This window comes from Triturus cristatus, chromosome 12 (assembly GCF_964204655.1).
Source record: "Triturus cristatus chromosome 12, aTriCri1.1, whole genome shotgun sequence".
Taxonomy (NCBI): Eukaryota; Metazoa; Chordata; class Amphibia; order Caudata; family Salamandridae; genus Triturus; species Triturus cristatus.
The window spans coordinates 11,391,825-11,417,148 of NC_140595.1; the positions used below are offsets into that span (position 1 = coordinate 11,391,825).

The window sequence follows — 25,324 nt, forward strand, 5'->3', positions numbered from 1 at the left end:
CTAGGAGGGGACAACCCACGGAATCTGCAGAAGGAACCGTGGCAATGTATACTAATAACAGTTTAGTTTCCCAATGTAATATTAAAATGAATTGCACCCAAGGTGCCTCGTTTCAATATTCCTGAAAGTTTAGAAAGGAAAGTAATTGAATGTGAGTCCTGATATCATGGTATGTGCCAGTCCTCACAAACATCTCTTGTTAGCACATGAGTAATGCCAAGGTCTCTGCACTTTCATATCGCCCGCGCTCTTTTTGTGTGTGTTACTAAGAACACGCAGGTGTTGCTTGCCACATTCACTCTTCAGCTGTAAATGTCCACTTCAGCACAGACTTACTTTGCTGAGCTGACGCTGTAATCAAAAACAAGCACTGGCAAAGCCAAAAGGTCTTTCTTCTGAGAGCTATTGATTTGGCACTGCTTTGTAGCCATGCTGTACAGCATTGCAGATGCTTTGCAGTGTGGCTAAAACTAATTTTAAATGGCACTAATACACAGCCAGGGCTAATGCACTTTTACCCGATACTTCCCCTTAAACTATCCCAACCATCAGATATCCCAATCTTCCCTCACACTGTCCCCTTCTACCTTCAATCTAGCACTTCTATGCCCAAATGATCCCCCCCTTTCAACCTAACCTTCTTCACCCAAACTGCACCAAAACAACCTCTCCAAAAACAAAACTACCCCATCTTCTCGATACCCCATACTTTTAGACTAGCTCTCCACTCAAACTACTTCCTATTGTCAAAGAACTCTGCCTACAGTCAGAGTATCTCCACTTACTACCTTCTAGAACAATGTCACCCCTTCAAACAAACTACACCTACCTTCATGCGAACTCCACCTTCAAACTACCCCTCCAATGCTGAAACTACCTCCAGTTGTAAAGTATTCCCTTCCAACTTCCTCCCCAGCACCGAAGCTACCCTATATTTTGTCACATCCCTCCTGACCTCTAAATACTTCCAACTTTCAAACTGTCCCCACTTCCTACTTCTCCTATACTCAGTCTCCCAGTATCAACTTACCCTGCGCACTCAGCATGACCCATTTTACCTGAGCAAATCTTCGATGTCACAAAGTCAGCCTCAATACCCCATGCCCCTTCCCTTTCAGTATACCAAGGATTTCTAGAACTGGGCTTATTTACTGATATTGAAATTCACCCTCTCTCCTCTTACATTTTATTATTCCATAAATTATAATATATATGTAACAACATAATGTTGAGTAATCTAATTCTAGTCGCGTAGCACAAAACCCCTTAGAATTCTTGTAAAGTGGGTGTAATGGGGTAGGAACCACACCAACAGGCCTAGAACTCCAAACAAAGCCATATCAACCTAACTAAAGCCATACAAACTAGCGTAGCCCAGTACAAACAACAGACAATGGGAAATGCCAAAATATTTCAAAGCATATTAGGTGTGATATTTGCTAAAATTACACACAGTGCCTAATTTACCCTTAGGAGTCTGTCTGCACAAAAGAATTACATTCGAGGGTTTACACAAAACTCATACAAAGTATTGTTTCTCTGTCTTTGCATAAATTAAAAATCATATTTGTCACAAATAATAGTGTTATTTGCATGTGTGTGGCTGATGCCATCATTGTGGCACAATGCGCAGTAAATACAATGCAATGCTAATTTTGGTTGTGCAAGGGAGACTATTGCACATAGTTGCATAGTGTGAATCTTGGTAAATCTGCTCACAAGTGTACTGAATTTAGAACGTGCTAGATCAGTAAATGCACACAAACATAATGACCCCTTCAACACCCAAACTACTCCATACTCCTACTACCTCTGCCTTTTATTAACCCATCCTATATTTAAACTATCCAACCTTTAAATTACTCCTTCTACCCTCACATTATATCACCAAAACTCACACACTACACCAGGCCCGGCTCCAGGAACTTTTATTTGGGTGGGCCAAGGGTGCATTCGGGTGGGCCACTACAGGCCCGATTTGTCGCTTATATGTCTAGCCAGGCCTGCTTCCAGCCCTCCTTTAGCTCTTCTTAGTCTACCAAGGCCCAGTAAAACACACTCTTTTCCAAATCTCTTTATAAATGTTATTACTCTCAAAAGTGGTTTTTTTCTCCTTGATATGTCCCTTTGATGGGAAGAGGAGATTTCTAAGGTGGGAGTATCAGGCAAGTGACACTACTCAGGCTCCCTCCGTGTGACCTTCAGGAAGAATCCCTCTTCATTACTACCTCCACCTGACCCCAGACTCTGCAGCGTGCTCCCTTACAGGCTTGCTTATCCACTTTTCTACCACCCCTCTTCAGTGCATCTTATCTCACAGCTGACCTTGGGCCCCAGCCCCATATGAGCCACCATCCAGTTGCATTTTCATTATTCCTGGTAAAAAAACATTAGTAAAATCACCTTCAAACTTGAAGCATTGAATATAGCAGTAAATGTAATTAGCATGCACTTTACAGTTTTCCTAATCACCCGACTGTTAATTAAATATACAAAAACAGAAAGGCCATGACAGGGTTGGATTTAGTGCTGGTGCAAAAGTCTTTTTTGGGGCCCTAACAATTACCTCTTTCTCCGTGGATACCTTTACTACCACCCTCCAACAGCGTCCTTCATCTCTCCGCAGCCCCTCCCCCTCATGACCTCCTCCTCAGACTTCATCACTGCCACCCTCCACCAGTGCCCCTCATCGCTGCGTAGCCCCCGTACCCCATGACCTCCTCCTCGCTTACCTCACTGCCACCCTACACTAGTGCTGCTCATCTCTCTGTAGTTCTCCCCCCCCACCCCATGACCTCCTCCTTGGCTTCCCTCACTGCCACCCTCTACTAGTACCCCTCATCTCTCGGTTGTTGCCCCACCCCATGACCAGCTCCTCGTGTTCCCTCACTGCCACCCTTAACCAGTGCCCCTCATCTCTGTTGCCCCTCTCTCATATGCATTCTATTTGTTGTATAGCGCTACTCATATCAGTGTAAGGTGTCACAGTACTTTACATAACAGCACACATTATACAGAGAGAATGAATCAGTCTACGGGGAATGTCAAATAGGCCAATGAGGATTACAAGTGTAGGAGTCACATGTCATCCATGCTGGTGGGCAATATATTTTACTAGGCTTTGGTCTGGAGAAGCACAAACTCAGGATTTAAAGAGTACTCCAGTGGTTGGGGGTTGGCTTTACTGATTAAAATGTATGACTTCCCAAACAAACTCTTTTTAGCGACATCAGAATAATGAAAGACTGGAGAAGTTCTAACTATATCACAACACAAAAAAAGGTGAAGTTTGTATGCAGCTCTTTGATGACAGTTCTGAGTTCACTGTCCTATTTTAGGATTGTAACTTCTGAACGGCAAGTAACACAAGGATCTCTGTGACAAAGGCAGTAACCCACCGAGCTACCCACATAAAATACAGTTTATCTGCATTTAAAAACTAACAGACAAATGATTGCTCTCTAGCAAGATCATAAATCACCAGTCATCTGAACATTTTTTATTATTGTTGTACATCGGTTGCAGATTCATTGCCATTGCCCAGGCCCACCCCCTAGAACTGGGCTTTCACTACACTCCAGTTTGAAAAACTGCCCATTCAGACGCACACTGTGCTCTCCTACCTTTAAAGTAAAAGTACACTCTATATTGGTAAACGGGTCCCATCCAGGGGTGTCAGGCACCATAGCCGATTCATCCACGTCATCGGGGAATGGTGGTGGGGACCGGGGTGGAGGAATCCATCCCAACCCCTGCACGCGCTCTCCCTGGCTGCACCAGCGTTGTGGGCTGCTCGACGTCGCGGTGCACGCGCTGGAGGCGGAGCTTGTTTCACCGCGCGCCCAAATAGGCAGTGATATGTCCAGAACTGTTACATTAGGTAAAGGTTACACATGGTTCCAGCGCTTAGAAACACCAAAAACGGTGCTTGAAGCACTACATAAAACAGTAAGTTATTAGTTATTAGTGCCAAATCTGGCAACGTGGTGCGTGTGCTGCAGGCGGCAATTTGTTGCGTTTCCTTTTTTGCAAGCACGTGAGCAGTGCTTGTACGTGAAACGGCGGCCGCGCGGCACAGGCCCATTGCGGCGGCCTTTATAATTTATTTGGGTACACTGACTGTCAGTGTCTCCAAATAAATTATAAAGGCCGCCACAACAGGCCAGTGCCGCGCGGCCGCTGCCGCCCGCAAAACAGTGCCGCCTGGGGCGGTCCGCCCCCACCGCCCCCCCCTAGCTACGCGCCTGCCCCACCCCTATTGTCTTGTGATCCCCTCAAAGATGTATCAACACCTACCCCAGGAGGCTGGGAGCTCGAAGGTACAGGGGTGCAGGGCTGACAGTGGCGCACGTTCCCCTGTAGTTAAATAACAGAAACACAGCACCCTCTCTTGAGGAATTAATGCGCCAAACATAACATTCACTGGGTACTGCTATATCACCCAATACGCCACTCCGGGCGCTATTCACACTGGCAATGATAAACGATAATTGTCACCCAATACGCCACTCCGGGCGCTATTCACACTGGCAATGATAAACGATAATTGTCACACATCAAGGTCTGATACTTCTCACACCTGTAAGGCTTCTGCCCTGTTATGTCATTAGTTTTCCTGCAATCACAAGTTCCAGCAAATCACAGGTAGGTTGTAAGTGACACGCGGGGCAGATGCCACTGCGCGGTCCACTATCTGCTCCGGGGAAGGATTCCCCAGCCGGGGCTTCCCAGAAGAAATCAAACAAGCCTACTTCCCGCAAGAATCCGGACATGGATTCCGCCAACGGGAGCGTATGCGTCACCAGGACTTTTGCCGCTTCCACTACGAAGCACTGCCACACTAGAGCTCGAGAGACCACAAGATTTGGTGCTACCGCACCCTTACCGGACCTTTGGCAGCGAGTGCTCCTCAGCGTCTGGAGTAACCGGCACCGTCATGGAGTGTTCAGCCCCGGAAATACCTTCTTTGCGCGTCGCGCTGACGTCATCGACGCGCCTCGGCCGGGGCTCATGGGAATTGTAGTCCTGAGGCCTGTCGGAACGGGAACCTCCTGCGGCGCCTCTTCAGTGTCTTCCGACGTGGCTCCTGACAGTGGGCAGGGTGCAGTATATGTGAAAGGTAGGACATGCCCTGGTGTGTGACATATCCTGATAGTGAATTACTGCCTGGACAGAATGGGGAGTTTGTTTAGAACATCTTATAAACTTAATTGCCCCTGGGGACAAGGTAAAGAAATAAAGTTTAGTGTGCCTAAACTCAGAATCTAAAAATTAATCTTTTAGTAAAGGTGATTTTTACATTCTGTGTTTGAAAATAATGACTGTCTGGGCTTTGGATGACAGAGGCTGGAGAGGAGCAGTGGCACCAGAGAGTCTAGATGGGTCAGGAAAGGGCTGAATAGACCTGGGCTGCATTTAAAGTAGGGGAAGGAGATTTCCTTTCACCTGAATGGGCCTGGTCTGCCTCTGACAATGCCGTCCCCACCTCCTGCCAGGAAGCCACACCAGAGAGGGCAGACCTGGTTCTGACTGGGCACAGACACTCTTGGCCTAAGAGGACATAGGCTTTTTGGCTATAAAAAGTGGGCCCAAGCCCCTGAACTTTAGAACTCTTTTGGACCAAGAAGACTGCAGAGAAGAAGAGCTGGAGAAACTGTGAGGAGGAACTACCACTTTGCTGAGTGCTTTGCTGTGTTGGCCTGCAGTGGCTGCTTCTGTCTTGGGCAGTGAAAGGACTGGACTGAACTTTCTGTAACTTCTTTCTTTGAGTATAAATTATTGTGGATCTCCTTATTGAGTCGTGTGCATCATTTATTGACTGTGTGTGTTTGCAGATGTCTCGTACTCCTCTCTGATACGCTGAAGGGTGCTTGACCACACTACCTCCTAGAAGAGCACCTTGGGACTGCTAGAGCAAGCCCTGTCCAATAGTAAGGGAATACCTGGACTCTTTACACGGTATACCTCTTTCTGGTATACCATATGAAGAGCCAGCTTCCTACACTGGTAAGCTTTCAATGTTTTGTGTCTGGATTTCTGTCGCAAAACATCAACACGTCTTATTCAGAATCGCTATTTGGAAGGGACGCCTACAACAAGCCCATATAACTAGCGCATCGCTATGGTGTCAGTTAAAGTTTGCAGACCCCAAAAATGACATGGCAAAACAGGTTTTTGAGGTCACAAACTGTGATGAGGACAATTTGCAACTGTAAAAGTCTTTAATACATCTGGCCCCAAAAGTGAAGGGGATCAGTCAGTAATCCCAGGGAAGGAATGTAGTTATGTTACAATAGTTGAGAGAGAGGAGCCAGGGAGAGGTTCAAGGAAAGGATATGAGGGGGTGAATAGGGCAGGGAGCTCGTCCCTAGGCCCTTCAGGTGCAACTGGGGAATATGGGCCCGATTCACAGATCTAACTTAAGACAAAATCCTTAACTTACTACCATTTTCATATTCACAGAAGCCACTTACTCATTTTGGTATTCACAGAAGACACTTACTCATTTCAGTATTCACAGGAGTTAGTAGTCCTAACTTTAGGACTCCTAAATACCTTCTGTGAATACCGAAAGTCTTAAAATTAGGATTTTACTCAGTTTAGGAGTCCTAAAGTTAGGACTCCTAACTTTACTACTACTAAACTGAGAAAAATCCTAATTTTAAGGCTTTCGGTATTCACAGAAGGCATTTATGAGTCCTAAAGTTAGGAGTCCTAACTTTACTACTACTAAATTGAGAAAAATCCTAATTTTAAGACTTTCGGTATTCACAGAAGGCAATTAGGAGTCTTAAAGTTAGGAGTCCTAACTATACTACTACTAAACTGAGAAAAATCCTAACTTTAAGACTTTCGGTATTCACAGAAGGCATTTAGGAGTCCTAAAGTTAGGATTCCTAACTTCTGTGAATACCGAAATGATTAAGTGCCTTCTGTGAATACCAAAATGGTAGTAAGTTTAGGATTTTGTCTTAAGTTAGTTCTGTGAATCGGCCCTATGTCCTTAACCTCTCCGCCCTTTACCTGGACACCCTGGTGGACACTGCAGGAAGAGCACTTAAGAAGCCCGTGCAGAGGAAAGGGAGGAGTCACTGTTACCAGATAGCACGACTGAGGGTGCGAGACCCAAAGGCAGGGAAGCTCAGCCAGGATTGGTTGGTTACAGACAGAGAATTATACGCATCAATCTGCGGAGGGAAAGCAAACAAACATGCGCAGTACGGCCTATGATGATGAGAAACCTTCCAGTAAAGACCTCGGAGAGTTCTTCCACTCCCATGATCGGTGCCGGTCCTAATGCAGCCTCAGCAGCTATACGCATGTGAGGGCAGAAATCCCACTACGTTACCCGCCAATGTCTCCTGCATCACAAATGCTATTACATTGAAACCTAGTAAAACCAGGCCTGGGTGAAATTTTAATTACGCTCGAGTATTTAGAGTCATTTATGTACTTTTGCAAAATGACTGAAGATTACGCAATTACACCCACTTGTGTAATTCAGAGTAATTTGGGGCACAAATGCCTAATGCAAGAGCGCAGGAACAGCACGCAGGCAGATGTTGGCTGCGGCTATCATGGTCTCTTTCATGTGAAGCTGTTTTCTTAGCACAAAATGCATCCTCTGGTCCACTCTCTCCAGCCTCTGTCCCACTCTGGTTCAGGAAATGAAAAGCATTCCTGGGTGATTTAATGATCTCTTTGTAGGGGCCCATCAGTGGAATCCCTTATGTGTCCTGTCTTCGTGGGGACCAGATTGTCTCCATGCCCTTCTCTGCCCTCACCCCACCGACTCTGAATTCTTCGCTCCCCAGCCACGACAGGGCTTAAAGGGAGCAAGGGGTCTTCCTTCATCATGCTCTCGGACACTGCTCTGGTCCTACGCCAGGGGCCTGGAGCTCAGTCACCCCCAGAAGAGCTCTCTGGAACAGCTCTACCTCTAGGAAATGTTTGGCTTCACAGGGGACAAAGGACCTGCCCACCTCACCTCGAGCTGTGCATGGACAGTGAAGAAGGACTAGGCGCCTCCTTTTGATGGAGCTCTGGAGTCAGGTGGTCCAGTGGCCTCACACAGTTCTCTCAGAACAGAGGAGCATGGATACAGCCTGAAGTCAGGAAGTCTCACCCCACTGTAACCTTCTGGAAGCACAAGGCCACCTGGTGCCCGGCTTAAACCCACTGGTTTGTAAAGCCTGCCTGTCCCCGTGACGTCAAGTAGATGATGCTCTTTGAAGCCACAGTGATTGGACCACTGGGCTTGTAATTAAAAACAGAATATCCCCCACTAGTGAATGGGAGCTTAGATTCTAAATTGTAAACAGAGGGAAATATTGTGCCAGACTTTCCCGCCATTAAATGTACATGCTATGATCTGATGAGTGATTTTGACTAGAGATTGTTGGAGGAGGTTTCCAGTTCTAAAGTGTGGAGTCCCCATTTCTTCACCTTGGGTCTTTCTCCTCCTAGGACTCTTGTTTCATTGAGCCAAGCCTCAGTGAGCCAAAGTGGCGTATAGTGAGTCGAAGTGACATATAGTGAGCCGAAGTGGCATATAGTGAGTGGAAGTGGCCTATAGTGAGCCGAAGGGACACATAGTGAGCGGAAGTGGCAAATAGTGATCGAAGTGGTATATAGTGAGCCGAAGCGACATATAGTGAGCGGAAGTGGCATATAGTGAGTGGAAGTGGCATATAGTGAGCCGAAGGGACACATAGTGAGCGGAAGTGGCAAATAGTGATCGAAGTGGTATATAGTGAGCCGAAGCGACATATAGTGAGTGGAAGTGGCATATAGTGAGTGGAAGTGGCATATAGTAAGCAGAAGTGGCATATAGTGAGCCGAAGAGACATATAGTGAGCCGAAGTGACATATAGTTAGCCGAAGTGGCATATTGTGAGCCGAAGTGACATAATGAGCTGAAGTGGCATACAGTCAGAAGGCGGTATTCTAGAAGCGCCTGTAAGTGATTGGTAGAAGATGGATCTGAACATCTTAAGAGAACCACACTAACGCTACAACATACGTAGCAACCAAATATATATAAATATATATATATATACACACACACACACACACACACACACTCTCTCTCTCCCTCTCGCTGTGAAATTTTACCACACTTCTCGAAGTCTGATATCGGATTCACCCCACAAGTGATAATGATTTCCTTAGCGTCTCTTTGTGCTTTGGAAGTGCAAACTGTGTTTTTAGGTGGAAGCCTACCTGACAGCAGAGCCTTCTGGTTTGCTAAGGACATCTTTGGGACAGTTGAAAAGCTTCCCTGGGAATTCACTCTACCCCACACTACTCTATTAGGCACCACTGCACTCTTCGCCACTATACTCTATGCCAATCCACTCTAAACCACTCTAATCTACTCTGCACCACTGCATTTTATGACACTTTACTCTATCCCACTAACAACCACTTCACTCTTCTTTGAAACAATCTACTTTACGCCATTGCACTCTGCATCACTCTATTTCACATTGAGTCATTCCACTCTACGCCACTACAATCTACCCTGTGCCACTGTAGTTCACTCTATGCCGCTGTACGCTATGCCACTGCACTCCATGCCAACTTACTCTGCATCATTGCACTCTGCGCCACGGTACTCTACTCAACAATTCTCTATTCTGTGCCACTACACTGTCTACTAACGGTCTCTACGCCACTCTACTCTACACCACTGCGCTCTATGACACTCTATAACACTGCTGTGTCTGCCACTGGACTCTACTGCACTCTTCGCCAATCCACTCTACTCCAATGAAATCTAGGCCACTACACTGTACACCAATTCACTCTATGCCACTCTAATATACAATGCACCACTGCACTCTGCACCACTGCACCACTGTACTCTGCACCACTGTACTCTACGCCAGTGCACTCTACTCTATGCCACTGCACTCTGTGCCAGTCTACTCTACGCCTCTGCACTATACCCTGCACCTCTGCACTCTACTCTGCACCACTCCACTCTACGTCACTTTTTCTCTACTCTGAAACAATCTACTCTACGTCACTCTACTCCACTCTGCACCACTCCACTTTGTGCCATTGCACTCTATCCCACTGCAATTTACTCTGCACCACTTTACACTATATCACTGCACTCTACCCCGTGGGCTCTACACCAGTCTACTCTGCATGCACTACTGTACTTTACGCCACTTCACTCTAGTGCACTCTACTCCACTCTGAAGCTTTACTCCATTCCATACCACTTCACCATAAAACCCTCTACTCCACTCTTTGCCACTCTACGACACTACTCCACGACGCTCTAGGCAACTTTCCCTATGCCACTCCGTGCCATTTTACTCCACTCTATTCTCAGACACACAACTCCATCTCTACTCCACTCCACTCTGACACTCTATGCCAGTCCACTCTACTCCACGCCACTCAGCTCTACGCTGTCTACTTCACTCTATGCCACTCCATTCAACGACAATCTACTCCGTTCTATGTCACTCTACCCCTCAACACCCTCTACGCCAGTCCACTGTGCTGTACATCTCTGCACGACACTGTATGAGACTTCACTCTACAACACTCTACTCAACTCTACTCCCTCCACGGCACTGTGCGCTACTCCACTCTATGCCACTCCATGACACTCCACTGCACTCAACTCTACGTCACTCCACACCACTGCATAACACTTCACTCTACTCCACTTAAAGACACTCCACTCCCCTTCACCTCACTAACCTTTAGCCGAACTCAGCGGCTCTGGTGTACAACTTTGCTAAAAAAAACTGGGAAAGCCAATAGTTCTGGCCTAGGAGCGACCTATTGGCTTTGCCAGTGCTTGCATACTTGGCTGCTGAAGTAGGCACGCATATGTCGATATGAACAGAATCTAAATGTGCACGATATTTATTTGTTATTATTTCGTGGGGGAGATTCGACACCGCAGTTATTAAAAGTGAAAGTTCAATGCAGTCCCTAATCTCGCACCCCACCCCCAGGTCTGAGCTCCTTTACCCTCCCCCAGAGGGTAAAGGATCCTGTTGCGTGAAACGTGCGAGCGGCGCAGCCTTGAAGTGTCTAGTAAAGTATTCCACACGGAAAAGAACCGGAACACAAGAGCAAAAGCCACAGACACAGGACGGAAAGCAGCGGCATGGCGGACGCTGCCTACCTGCTGGAAGATATCATGCCAGAAAACACACACACAACGTGCACGTTCCACAAAGAGCACAGGAGGCAGTGCTGTGTGAAATAAAAGGGGCACACTCGAGCCTGGCTGAAAATGAAGGTGTCTGTAGAGTCACCCCCTCTTTACCGGCTCCAGGAAAGGGGAGCAGCAGCGATCTGGGGGTCCCAGCAGGGAGGGTCTGTACATCTAGCAGCACTGTCTTGTGTTGTGTTGTGTCTTGCTGTGCTCTTCTGTGTTGTACTGTGCTCCTCTGCACTGTGCTGCCATGTGTTGTGTTAGTCTGTGGCGTGCCCTGTCACTATTTGCTTTGTTGTGTTACTCTCTGATGTGTTGTGTGCTGTGTTGTGTTACTCTGTGTTGTGTTTGTTTGTGCTGTGTGGTGTTGGTCTGTCTTGTGTTAGTCTATGCTGTATTGTGTTAGTCTTTGCTGCGTTGTACTGTGTTGCTCTGTTCGTGTTGTGTTAGTCCGTGCTGTGTCGCCTCGTGCTGTGCTCCCCTGAACTGTGCTGCCTACTCTGTTGTGTACTCTGTGCTGTGTTGTGTTAGTAGTAGTCTGTGTTGTGTTAATATGTGCTGTTAGTCTATGTTGTTAGTCTGTGCTGTGTAGTACTGTGCTGCTCTGTTCTATGTTGTGTTACTCAGTGCCGTGTCGGCCCGTGCTGTGCCCCCCTGCACTGTGCTGCACGGTGTTGTTAGTCTGTGCTGTGATGTGCTATGTTGTGCTGTGATACATTGCGCTGTACTCTGCTGTGTTGTGTTAGTTTGTGCTGTGCTGCTCAGCCCCCCCCCGCCTGTCCCTTTAACTCCAGGCCCAGTCACGTGATCTGAGAGGGGGGGCCCTGGGCGGCTTCACTGACAGTTACTGACTCAGACTCTGGTCAGAGGGCAGGTGCTGGAGAGGAAGCCTGGGGCAGGTACTGAGGGCAGGTGCTGAGGCCTGGGGGCAGGTGCTGGAGCAGAGGCCTGGGGCAGGTACTGAGGGCGGGTGCTGAGGCCTGGGGGCAGGTGCTGGAGCAGAGGCCTGGGGCAGGTACTGAGGACCGGTGCTGAGGCCTGGAGGGAGGTGCTGAGGCCTGGAGGGAGGTGCTGAGGCCTGGGGGCAGGTACTGAGGCTTGGGGGCAGGTACTGAGGCCTGGGGGCAGGTACTGAGGCCTGGGGGCCGGTGCTGAGACCTGGGGGGCAGGTGCTGAGGCCTGGGGCAGGTGCTGAGGCCTGGGGCAGGTGCTGGAGCACAGGCCTGGGAGCATGTACTGGGGGCAGGTACTGGGGCCTGGGAGCAGGTGCTGAGGACTCGGAGCAGGTACTGGGGACAGCTGCTGAGGCCTGGGGGCAGGTGCTGGAGCAGAGGTTTGGGGTAAGGAACTGGGGCCTGGGGGTAGAGGTCTGGGGGCAGGTACTGGGGCTTGGGGCAGGTACTAAGGCCTGGGGGCAGGTACTGAGACCTGGGGACAGGTGCTGGTGCAGAGGCCTGTGGACAAGTGTGGAGGCCTGGGGGCAGGAACTGAGGACAGGCACTGAGACCTGGAGGGAGGTACTGGGGGCAAGTACTGAGGCCCGTAGAGAGGTACTGAGGCCTGGGGGCAGGTACTGAGGCCTGGAGGGAGGAACTGAAGCCTGGGGGCAGGTGGTGCTGAGGCCTGGGGGCAGGTGGTGCTGAGGCCTGGGGGCAGGTGCTGGAACAGAGGCCTGAGGCAGATACTGAGGCCTGGGGCCAGGTACTGAGGGCCGGTACTGAGGCCTCGGGGAGGTAAAGAATTACGGGACTGGGGTGGGTGGTGAGGCCTCGGGGCAAGTGAAGGAGCCCAGACCTGGGGGTGGGGGTCCTGGGGGCAGGTAAAGGAGCTCAGACCTGGGGGTGGGTGCTGAGGCCTGGGGCAGGTAAAGGAGCGCAGATTTGGGGGTAGGTGCTGAGCCCTGGGGCAGGTAAAGGAGCCCAGACCTGGGGGTGGGTGCTGAGCCCTGGGGCAGGTAAAGGAGCCCAGACCTGGGGGTGGGTGCTGAGGCCTGGGGCAGGTAAAGGAGCCCAGACCTGGGGGTGGGTGCTGGGGGCAGGTAAAGGAGCTCAGACCTGGGGGTGGGTCCTGAGGCCTGGGGTCAGGTAAAGGAGCCCAGACCTTGGGGTGGGTGCTGAGGCCTGCGGGGAGGGTAAAGGAGCCCAGACCTGGGGGTGGGTGCTGGGGCCTGGGGGGAGGGTAAAGGAGCCCAGACCTGGGGTTGGGTCCTGAGGCCTGGGGGCAGGTAAATGAGCCCAGACTTGGGGGTGGGTGCTGAGGCCTGGGGGCAGGTAAAGGAGCTCAGACCTGGGGGTGGGTGCTGGGGGCAGGTAAAGGAGCTCAGACCTGGGGGTAGGTGCTGAGGCCTGGGGCAGGTAAAGGAGCCCAGACCTGGGGCTGGGTGCTGACTTCTGGGGGCAGGTAAAGGAGCCCAGACCGGGGGGTGGGTGCTGAGGCCTGGGGGCAGGTAAAGGAGCCCAGACCTGGGGGTGGGTGCTGAGGTCTGGGGGCAGGTAAAGGAGCTCAGACCTAGGGGTAGGTGCTGAGGCCTGGGGGCAGTTAAAGAAGCTCAGACCTGGGGGTGGGTGCTGGGGGCAGGTAAAGAAGCCCAGACCTGGGGTTGGGTCCTGAGGCCTGGGGGCAGGTAAAGGAGCCCAGACCTGGGGATGGGTGCTGAGGCCTGGGGGCAGGTAAATGAGCCCAGACCTGGGGGTGGGTTCTGGGGGAGGGTAAATGAGCCCAGACCTAGGGGTGGTTCCTGAGGCCTGGGAGCAGGTAAAGGAGCTCAGACCTAGGGGTAGGTGCTGAGGCCTGGGGGCAGGTAAAGGAGCCCAGACCTGGGGGTGGGTCCTGAGGCCTGGGGGCAGTTAAAGAAGCTCAGACCTGGGGGTGGGTGCTGGGGGCAGGTAAAGGAGCCCAGACCTAGGGGTGGGTCCTGAGGCCTGGGGGCAGGTAAAGGAGCCCAGACCTGGGGGTGGGTGCTGAGGCCTGGGGGCAGGTAAAGGAGCTCAGACCTGGGGGTAGGTGCTGAGGCCTGGGGGCAGGTAAAGGAGCCCAGACCGGGGGGTGGGTGCTGAGGGCAGGTAAAGGAGCTCAGACCTGGAGGTAGGTGCTGAGGCCTAGGGGCAGGTAAAGGAGCTCAGACCTGGGGGTGTGTGCTGAGGCCTGGGGCAGGTAAAGGAGCCCAGACCTGGGGGTGGGTGCTGGAGGAGGGTAAAGGAGCCCAGACCTGGGGGTGGGTGCTGAGGCCTGGGGGCAGGTAAAGGAGCCCAGACCTGGGGGTGGGTTCTGGGGGAGGGTAAATGAGCCCAGACCTAGGGGTAGTTCCTGAGGCCTGGGGGCAGGTAAAGAAGCCCTGACTTGGGGGTGTGTGCTGAGGCCTGGGGCAGTAAAGGAGCCCAGACCTGGGGGTGGGTCCTGAGGCCTGCGGGGAGGGTAAAGGAGCCCAGACCTGGGGTTGGGTGCTGGGGCCTGGGGGGAGGGTAAAGGAGCCCAGACCTGGGGGTGGGTGCTGAGGCCTGGGGGTAGGTAAAGGAGCCCAGCCCTGGGGGTGGGTGCTGAGGTGTGGGGGCAGCTAAAGGAGCCCAGACCTGGGGGTAGGTGATGAGGCCTGGGGACAGGTAAAGGAGCCCAGACCTGGGGGTAGGTGCTGAGGCCTTGGGGCAGGTAATGGAGCTCAGACCTGGGGGTAGGTGCTGAGGCCTTGGGCAGGTAAAGGAGCTCAGACCTGGGGGTAGGTGCTGAGGCTTTGGGGCAGGTAATGGAGCTCAGACCTGGCGGTAGGTGCTGAGGCCTTGGGCAGGTAATGGAGCTCAGACCTGGGGGTGGGTGCTGAGGCCTGGGGGCAGGTAAATGAGCCCAGACCTGGGGGTGGGTTCTGGGGGAGGGTAAATGAGCCCAGACCTAGGGGTGGTTCCTGAGGCCTGGGAGCAGGTAAAGGAGCTCAGACCTAGGGGTGGGTGCTGAGGCCTGGGGGGAGGGTAAAGGAGTCCAGACCTGGGGGTGTGTGCTAAGGCCTGGGGGCAGGTAAAGGAGCCCTGACCTGGGGGTGGGTGCTGAGGCCTGGGGGCAGGTAAAGGAGCTCAGACCTGGGGGTAGTGCTGAGGCCTGAGGGCAGGTAAGAGAACCCAGACCTGGGGGTGGGTGCTGAGGCCTGGAGGTAGGTAAAGGAGCTCAGACCTTGGGTAGGTGCTGAAGCCTGGGGGCAGGTAAAGGAGCCCAGACCTGGGGGTGGGTGCTGGGGGAGGGTAAATGAGCCCAGGCCTGGGGGTGGGTCCTGAGGCCTGGGGGCAGGTAAATGAGCCCAGACCTGGGGGTGGGTTCTGGGGGAGGGTAAATGAGCCCAGACCTAGGGGTGGTTCCTGAGGCCTGGGGGCAGGTAAAGGAGCTCAGACCGAGGGGTAGGTGCTGAGGCCTGGGGGCAGGTAAAGAAGCCCAGACTTGGGGGTGGGTGCTGTGGGCAGGTAAAGGGGCTCAGACCTGGAGGTAGGTGCTGGGGCCTAGGGGCAGGTAAAGGAGCTCAGACCTGGGGGTGTGTGCTGAGGCCTGGGGCAGGTAAAGGAGCCCAGACCTGGGGGTGGGTGCTGGAGGAGGGTAAAGGAGCCCAGACCTGGGGGTGGGTCCTGAGGCCTGGGGTCAGGTAAAGGAGCCGAGACCTGGGGGTGGGTGCTGGGGCCTGGGGGGAGGGTAAAGGAGCCCAGACCTGGGGGTGGGTGCTGAGGCCTGGGGGTAGGTAAAGGAGCCCAGACCTGGGGGTGGGTGCTGAGGTCTGGGGGCAGGTAAAGGAGCCCAGACCTTGGGGTGGGTGCTGAGGCCTGGGGCAAGTAAAGGAGCTCAGACCTGGGGGTGGGTGCTGAGGTCTGGGGACAGGTAAAGGAGCCCAGACCTGGGGGTAGGTGCTGAGGCCTTGGGGCAGGTAATGGAGCTCAGACCTGGGGGTCGGTGCTGAGGCCTTGGGCAGGTAAAGGAGCTCAGACCTGGGGGTAGGTGCTGAGGCCTTGGGGCAGGTAATGGAGCTCAGACCTGGGGGTAGGTGCTGAGGCCTTGGGCAGGTAATGGAGCTCAGACCTGGGGGTGGGTGCTGAGGCCTTGGGCAGGTAATGGAGCTCAGACCTGGGGGTGGGTTCTGGGGGAGGGTAAATGAGCCCAGACCTAGGGGTGGTTCCTGAGGCCTGGGAGCAGGTAAAGGAGCTCAGACCTAGGGGTAGGTGCTGAGGCCTGGGGGCAGGTAAAGGAGCCCAGACCTTGGGGTGGGTGCTGAGGCCTGGGGGGAGGGTAAAGGAGTCCAGACCTGGGGGTGTGTGCTAAGGCCTGGGGGCAGGTAAAGGAGCCCAGACCTGGGGGTGGGTGCTGAGGTCTGGGGGCAGGTAAAGGAGCCCTGACCTGGGGGTGGGTGCTGAGGCCTGGGGGCAGGTAAAGGAGCTCAGACCTGGGGGTAGTGCTGAGGCCTGGGGGCAGGTAAGAGAACCCGGACCTGGGGGTGGGTGCTGAGGCCTGGAGGCAGGTAAAGGAGCTCAGACCTTGGGTAGGTGCTGAGGCCTGGGGGCAGGTAAAGGAGCCCAGACCTGGGGGTGGGTGCTGGGGGAGGGTAAATGAGCCCAGACCTGGGGGTGGGTCCTGAGGCCTGGGGGCAGGTAAATGAGCCCAGACCTGGGGGTAGGTGCTGAGGCCTAGGGGCAGGTAAAGGAGCTCAGACCTGGGGGTGTGTGCTGAGGCCTGGGGCAGGTAAAGGAGCCCAGACCTGGGGGTGGGTGCTGGAGGAGGGTAAAGGAGCCCAGACCTGGGGGTGGGTCCTGAGGCCTGGGGTCAGGTAAAGGAGCCCAGACCTGGGGGTGGGTCCTGAGGCCTGCGGGGAGGGTAAAGGAGCCCAGACCTGGGGTTGGGTGCTGGGGCCTGGGGGAGGGTAAAGGAGCCCAGACCTGGGGGTGGGTGCTGAGGCCTGGGGGTAGGTAAAGGAGCCCAGACCTGGGGGTGGGTGCTGAGGTCTGGGGCAAGTAAAGGAGCTCAGACCTGGGGGTGGGTGCTGAGGTCTGGGGACAGGTAAAGGAGCCCAGACCTGGGGGTAGGTGCTGAGGCCTTGGGGCAGGTAATGGAGCTCAGACCTGGGGGTAGGTGCTGAGGCCTTGGGCAGGTAAAGGAGCTCAGACCTGGGGGTAGGTGCTGAGGCCTTGGGTAGGTAATGGAGCTCAGACCTGGGGGTGGATGCTGAGGCCTGGGGGGGGGCGTAAAGGAGACCAGACCTGGGGTTGGGTCCTGAGGCCTGGGGGCAGGTAAAGGAGCCCAGACCTTGAGTAGGTTCTGAGGCATGGGGGCAGGTAAAGGAGCCCAGACCTTGGGTAGGTGCTGAGGCCTGGGGGCAGGTAAAGAAGCCCAGACCTGGGGGTGGGTGCTGAGGCCTGGGGGCAGGTAAAGGAGCCCAGACCTGGGGGTGGGTGCTGAGGCCCGGGGGCAGGTAAAGGAGCCCAGACCTGGGAGGGGGTCCTGAGGCCTGGGGGCAGGTAAAGGAGCCCAGACCTGGGGTTGGGTGCTGAGGCCTGGGGGCAGGTAAAGGAGCCCAGACCTGGGGTTAGGCCTGAGGCCTGGGGCAGGTAAAGGAGCTCAGACCTAGGGGTAGGTGCTGAGGCCTGGGGGCAGGTAAAGGAGCCCAGACCTGGGGGTAGCTGCTGAGGCCTTGGGGCAGGTAATGGAGCTCAGACCTGGGGGTAGGTGCTGAGGCCTTGGGCAGGTAATGGAGCTCAGACCTGGGGGTGGGTGCTGAGGCCTGGGGGCAGGTAAATGAGCCCAGACCTGGGGGTGGGTTCTGGGGGAGGGTAAATGAGCCCAGACCTAGGGGTGGTTCCTGAGGCCTGGGAGCAGGTAAAGGAGCTCAGACCTAGGGGTAGGTGCTGAGGCCTGGGGGCAGGTAAAGGAGCCCAGACCTGGGGGTGGGTGCTGAGGCCTGGGGCAGGTAAAGGAGCTCAGACCTGGGGGTGGGTGCTGGGGGCAGGTAAAGGAGGTCAGACCTGGGGGTAGTTGCTGAGGCCTGGGGGCAGGTAAAGGAGCTCAGACCTGGGGGTGGGTGCTGAGGCCTGGGGTGTCAGGTAAAGGAGCTCAGACCTGGGGGTGGTGCTGGGGGCAGGTAAAGGAGCTCAGACCTGGGGGTAGGTGCTGAGGCCTGGGGGCAGGTGAAGGAGCCCAGACCTTGGGGTGGGTGCTAAGGCCTGGGGCCAGGTAAAGGAGCCCAGACCTGGGGGTGGGTGCTGAGGCCTGGGGGCAAGTAAAGGAGCTCAGACCTGGTGGTAGGCCTGAGGCCTGGGGCAGGTAAAGGAGCTCAGACCTGGGGGTGGGTGCTGAGGCCTGGGGGCAGGTAAGGGAACCCATACCTGGGGGTGGATGTTGAGGTCTGGGGGTAGGTAAAGGAGCCCAGACCTGGGGGTGGGTGCTGAGGCCTGGGGCAGGTAAAGGAGCCCAGACCTGGGGGTGAGTGCTGGGGGAGGGTAAATGAGCCCAGACCCGGGGGTGGGTCCTGAGGCATGGGGGCAGGTAAAGGAGCCCAGACCTGGGGGTGGGTGCTGCTTACAAATCTTTGTCCGGGGGGCGGGTGCTGTCATGGGCAGTTCCCGGGGCAGTTGTGAGTGCGCGTGCTTGAGTGTAAGGCCAGGAAACCTTCAGGGTGTAAGGACGTGCTCACCCCAGGAGGCTGAAACACGAATGAATTATTCTTTGTCACTTCCGGGTCAGGTAGGACTTCAGAGGGGGGGGGGCATGATGAGCAAACAACAGGGATTGTTCATAGGACAGCGACCTCTAGCAAACCTCTTACAGCAGTCTCATTTTAAGCATTTTGGGGGGCCCCGATTTGGAACAACTGCGAATTTTATTGCATATTTTCTGCATATTTGAGCCCCCACGATGACAAACAGTACTGAATTATAGTTACATTTTCATAAATGAAGTCTAAAATAAACCAGCTGAAAAATCTCTTGCCCAGGGTTCTAAAAATTCGTAAGATGACACTGGATAGAGACAGGGAGGGGTGGGTTGAGAGAAGGGGGTGGTTGTGGTGAAGAAATAGATGTAGGTGAGATAAACAGAGGGAAAGATCCCTTTCCCAAGGGCCTCCCTCGAAAGGTGGGGACCCGGGCAATTGCCCATGCCTTTAACATCTCTGTCTGAAAGACCATAGCAAACAAATACTCTTGTATTTTCATCTCGAAAATACTCAAGCCCAAATTGTCCCTATTCCTGCGGCTAAGGTACACATGACAGAAAGCTCAAACGCAGTTTAAGTCTAACTGGCATCTATTTTCAGCAGTACTTCAGGGATATTTTGGGGAAATGAATCCATTTTAAGATATTTTAAATGGTTAGGGATGGAGTGAGAGCGATACCAGCTTGACCCAGCGCTGACACCATATTGTTTACCAAAGAGTAGGAATAAACAGCGGCCCAAATATTAGGCTTGGGTGGATTTTGCGAAGTTCTGCTACGCGGAACTCTGCAGTGCGACTAAAAAACTCTGCCGCGCTGCATGGAGTTCTGCAAGCGGCAGCATGCATAAGGTCGCACCGTTCGCACTGATTTTTAGCACTGGGTGTTTGTCCCGTGCTGGAAAATCATCACGAACGGCACCACGCGCAGCGCAAGAGGGCGCTGCTTCTTTTTGCCGCTCGAGTAGATGTTCCACTCAAGCGGCAGCTTCCTCAACGCGAACGGACGGTTTCTCAGCGCGATCGGTCGCGACCATCCATGTCGGCCCACGTTTAGAGATCTTGCTGGGAGTTTTCTTTTTGGAACTTGGCGTGCTCTGCAGACCATGGCAAACTCTGCGAACGGAGCAGAGTTCACCGCCCAGGCCTACCAAATATGGGGAGATTATATTTGCTTCGTTAGAGTATTGAAAATATTGCTAACTTTGCGAATCACTTAACCTCCAAGCCTTAAATACATGGGTAATACAGAACCAATTTAAAGTTTGATGGATGGAGTACAGTATCGTCCGTTTGGGTGACAGAGAACATTAGATCGCCGCTCTGACAGGCCTCCGCCTCTCAAATGTATAGGTCAGCGGCGAGCTGGCGGTCCACCTGACCCGACGGACAGTTTGGTGGACAGGGCAGTCGGTCACGTTTTTGGCAGAGTACCATGGCCACCTAACTCTAATTCAGCCCCATAGTCTGATTCTGTTGTTAAAGTTTTTAATACCCATAGGCTAGGTTCACGCTCCAAACAAACTGCAAAAACGTTGTTTTCTGCTGCTCATGAGTGAGGGGAAAGGTATTGACATGAGTATCTTAAAACGAGAACTCAATGTCATTAATTTATTTCTCATTTTTCAGGCTTCAGGGCAGCTTCATTTCACGTAGGTGATCACTGGAATCAACTAGCAAGTGGAAAGGAAGGAGCGTGAGCAACAATTCATATAATGCTTCTCGAGGGTCCATTTTATTTCTCAAACGGGGCCATTTTGGTGTATCGAATGGGGGCTATCTTGAGGTTTGAATTATTAACTTGCTTTAAAAGGAGAGGCATATTTTGCTGTATTGCAGTGTTTTGTAATTGACCTCTGTTTGGATTTGTCACAGTTGTCTGAAAAAGATCAGTACTGTACAGTGTCAGAAAGTAATTTGTTTGCTTCGCTCTTCTCCTGTAGGATCTGGTTTGTGCGGGTCGCTGTAGGATCTGGTTTGTGCGGGTCGCTGTAGGATCTAGTTTGTGCGAGTCACTGTAGGATCTGGTTTGTGCGGGTCACTGTAGGATCTGGTTTGTGCGGGTCACTGTAGGATCTGGTTTGTGCGGGTCGCTGTAGGATCTGTTTTGTGTGGGTCGCTGTAGGATCTGGTTTGTGCGGGTCGCTGTAGGATCTGGTTTGTGCGGGTCGCTGTAGGATCTGGTTTGTGCGGGTCGCTGTAGGATCTGGTTTGTGCAGGTCGCTGGAGGATCTGGTTTGTGCGGGTCGCTGGAGGATCTGGTTTGTGCGGGTCACTGTAGGATCTGGTTTGTGCGGGTCACTGTAGGATCTGGTTTGTGCGGGTCGCTGTAGGATCTGGTTTGTGCGGGTCGCTGTAGGATCTGGTTTGTGCGAGTCGCTGTAGGATCTGGTTTGTGCGGGTCACTGTAGGATCTGGTTTGTGCGGGTCGCTGTAGGATCTGGTTTGTGCGGGTCGCTGTAGGATCTGTTTTGTGTGGGTCGCTGTAGGATCTGGTTTGTGCGGGTCGCTGTAGGATCTGTTTTGTGCGGGTCGCTGTAGGATCTGGTTCGTGCGAGTCACTGTAGGATCTGTTTTGTGCGGGTCGCTGTAGGATCTGTTTTGTGCGGGTCGCTGTAGGATCTGGTTTGTGCGGGTCGCTGTAGGGCCTGGTTTGTGCGGGTCGCTGTAGGATCTGTTTTGTGCAGGTCGCTGTAGGAGCTGTTTTGTGCGGGTCGCTGTAGGATCTGGTTTGTGCGGGTCGCTGTAGGATCTGGTTTGTGCGAGTCACTGTAGGATCTGGTTTGTGCGGGTCACTGTAGGATCTGGTTTGTGCGGGTCACTGTAGGATCTGGTTTGTGCGGGTCGCTGTAGGATCTGGTTTGTGCAGGTCGCTGTAGGATCTGTTTTGTGCGGGTCGCTGTAGGATCTGGTTCGTGCGAGTCACTGTAGGATCTGTTTTGTGCGGGTCGCTGTAGGATCTGTTTTGTGCAGGTCGCTGTAGGATCTGGTTTGTGCGGGTCGCTGTAGGATCTGGTTTGTGCAGGTCGCTGTAGGATCTGGTTTGTGCGGGTCGCTGTAGGGCCTGGTTTGTGCGGGTCGCTGTAGGATCTGTTTTGTGCAGGTCGCTGTAGGAGCTGTTTTGTGCGGGTCGCTGTAGGATCTGGTTTGTGCGGGTCGCTGTAGGATCTGGTTTGTGCGGGTCGCTGTAGGATGTTTTGTGCGGGTCGTAGGATCTGATTTGTGCGAGTCGCTGTAGGATTTGGTTTGTGCGGGTCGCTGTAGGATCTGGTTTGTGCAGGTCGCTGTAGGATCTGGTTTGTGCAAGTCGCAGTAGGATCTGGTTTGTGCAGGTCGCAGTAGGATCTGGTTTGTGCGGGTCGCTGTAGGGCCTGGTTTGTGCGGGTCGCTGTAGGATCTGGTTTGTGCAGGTCGCTGTAGGATCTGGTTTGTGCGGGTCACTGTAGGATCTGGTTTGTGCGGGTCGCTGTAGGATGTTTTGTGCGGGTCGCTGTAGGATCTGGTTTGTGCGAGTCACTGTAGGATCTGGTTTGTGCGGGTCGCTGTAGGATCTGGTTTGTGCAAGTCGCTGTAGGATCTGTTTTGTGCGGGTCGCTGTAGGATCTGTTTTGTGCGGGTCGCTGTAGGGTCTGGTTTGTGCAGGTCGCAGTAGGATCTGGTTTGTGAGGGTCGCTGTAGGATCTGTTTTGTGCAGGTCGCTGTAGGATCTGTTTTGTGCAGGTCGCTGTAGGATCTGGTTTGTGCGGGTCGCTGTAGGGCCTGGTTTGTGCGGGTCGCTGTAGGATCTGTTTTGTGCAGGTCGCTGTAGGATCTGTTTTGTGCGGGTCGCTGTAGGATCTGGTTTGTGCGGGTCGCTGTAGGATCTGGTTTGTGCGGGTCGCTGTAGGATGTTTTGTGCGGGTCGCTGTAGGATCTGGTTTGTGCGAGTCACTGTAGGATCTGGTTTGTGCGGGTCGCTGTAGGATCTGGTTGGTGCGAGTCACTGTAGGATCTGTTTTGTGCGGGTCGCTGTAGGATCTGTTTTGTGCGGGTCGCTGTAGGGTCTGGTTTGTGCAGGTCGCAGTAGGATCTGGTTTGTGAGGGTCGCTGTAGGATCTGTTTTGTGCAGGTCGCTGTAGGATCTGTTTTGTGCAGGTCGCTGTAGGATCTGGTTTGTGCGGGTCGCTGTAGGGCCTGGTTTGTGCGGGTCGCTGTAGGATCTGTTTTGTGCAGGTCGCTGTAGGATCTGTTTTGTGCGGGTCGCTGTAGGATCTGGTTTGTGCGGGTCGCTGTAGGATCTGGTTTGTGCGGGTCGCTGTAGGATGTTTTGTGCAGGTCGCTGTAGGATCTGGTTTGTGCGAGTCACTGTAGGATCTGGTTTGTGCGGGTCGCTGTAGGATCTGGTTTGTGCAGGTCGCTGTAGGATCTGGTTTGTGCAAGTCGCAGTAGGATCTGGTTTGTGCAGGTCGCAGTAGGATCTGGTTTGTGCGGGTCGCTGTAGGGCCTGGTTTGTGCGGGTCGCTGTAGGATCTGGTTTGTGCAGGTCGCTGTAGGATCTGGTTTGTGCGGGTCACTGTAGGATCTGGTTTGTGCGGATCGCAGTAGGATGTTTTGTGCGGGTCGCTGTAGGATCTGGTTTGTGCGAGTCACTGTAGGATCTGGTTTGTGCGGGTCGCTGTAGGATCTGGTTTGTGCAGGTCGCTGTAGGATCTGGTTTGTGCAGGTCGCTGTAGGATCTGGTTTGTGCAGGTCACTGTAGGATCTGGTTTGTGCGGGTCGCTGTAGGATCTGGTTTGTGCAGGTCGCTGTAGGATCTGGTTTGTGTGGGTTGCTGTAGAATCCGCTTTGTTTGGGTGTAGATGTCTCGTAAGTCCTCTCTGCTTCCACGCCATTGATTTCATTTGCCGCATTACTCCTTGACTAGCCTTGAACAAGACAGGGTGTAGAAGGAGACAGGTTGGGGTACACCAGAGCCAGCCTACGCCACACCCTCTCCTTTTCTTCATCAAGTACATCCTACTCTGTAGGGGGCTAGTAGGCCAGCTCTGGTGGTTAGACACCCAGAGCCCAAGTCTAGGGCTCATGTGGGGCAGAATGTGATTGGAAGGAGAGGACCCTTGGTCAGGAGTCTGGGGTCCAGCCTGAGCTCAGACCATTGATGGGACCAGCATTCACCTGCTCCAGTGAGAGGGCGTGTCACATTGACTGCAGAAAATGATCAAAGGGCCTCGTTCATGACTAGGCATGGTTGTCGACCATTACAGATTGTGTGTCTGCATTTAGCTTCATGTGGCGAGCTAAATTAATGGCGCTCATTAGATTTAAAAGTGGTAATAAATTGCACTTTTGTGAAGGATGTCCAGTTGTTAAGAATGCCCACACGCTTTCTGAAGAAATCTTTAGACAATGTTGTAGCCTCTGTTCTGGTATTTAAAGTTCTTCTTTTGATTCGCAGCGAGAACGCCCTATGTCGCGTAAGCTGTGGTTTGTCTCATATATAAATTCATAGTATGCGAATAGTTATACAATTTTCTTTTTTCCTCTGAAAAGTGTCTGACACGTTTATTTTATTGACAGGGCACTTTATACACAGATGTTTTTTACATGAGAGTAGAAACTCCATGCAGTCGCCTTCTGCACCAATTTTGCTGCTACACTTGCACATTTTGTATAAATTTCTGTTTGAGTGAATGCCGATTGAGCATGAGTTGAGTGAGGATGTGCCCTTCTTCAGGACCCACCAGAAATTATGTTTTTCTATTATTTATGTTTCAGACAAGAAGAACAATGCAATACTGTTGGATGAAATGGTGGCCCTTGCACCTTCGGTGAGCTGATTCCTCCTGAAATCTTTGACGCTGGCCAACAAACTGCATCATGGTACGCTGGGGTCGGGGTGGTGGGGGAATCGCAATTTTTTTCTTGTTTCTTGAGTGGGATGCACCTTCTTGGCTACTCATTTGATAAAAAGTTTGTACTTCACTTTCACATGCAAGATCCCTATCGTTCCTTCCCCTTCCTGACATCTGACAGTCATATGTGACAAGACATGTTTCTGTGTCCGAGACTTGATCTGCAAATGGAAATATCCTATAAGTCAGCTTGCAAAGAACCCGAATATCCCGCTTTAGCAGTTGGACAATTGTCTGAGCCAAGGTTCCAGTCAAAGGGAGTTTGTGTTCTGTGTAAGCCACAGACTAAGGTTAGATTAGGTTAGGTTTAGAATGTATGTAGTGTAGTGTTCACCCGTAGGGGTATCTGCCGCTAAATCAATCGAGTGATCCAGCTAGCTGGCTGTCGACCATGTCAGGGCAGGAAGTTAAGATCGACAAGGAAAGGGAATCGGCCAGGTTTTTAAGGCTTTCCTGAAGTTACGTATATTTCCTTCCTGCGAAAGGGAGGGATGCAGGGTACCCCGTTAGATTGCTGCTGCAACAGAGAAGGCACATCCTCCGTAGATTTTGCAATGATTTTTAGGGACGCAGGCCAA

The 25,324-nt window shown here is 52.7% G+C and overlaps 1 protein-coding gene across 1 annotated transcript in view; it reads left to right on the forward strand.

Annotated features, from left to right (window-relative positions):
• The window catches only part of LOC146772175 (uncharacterized), a 283,315-nt gene that overhangs the window by 208,204 nt on the left and 49,787 nt on the right, over positions 1-25,324 (forward strand). Inside the window, exon 3 of the mRNA XM_085638024.1 lies at positions 24,610-24,714. Coding sequence (XP_085494150.1) covers positions 24,712-24,714 — 3 coding nt within the window. The 5' untranslated portion in view covers positions 24,610-24,711. The remainder of the gene's footprint in view (positions 1-24,609; positions 24,715-25,324) is intronic.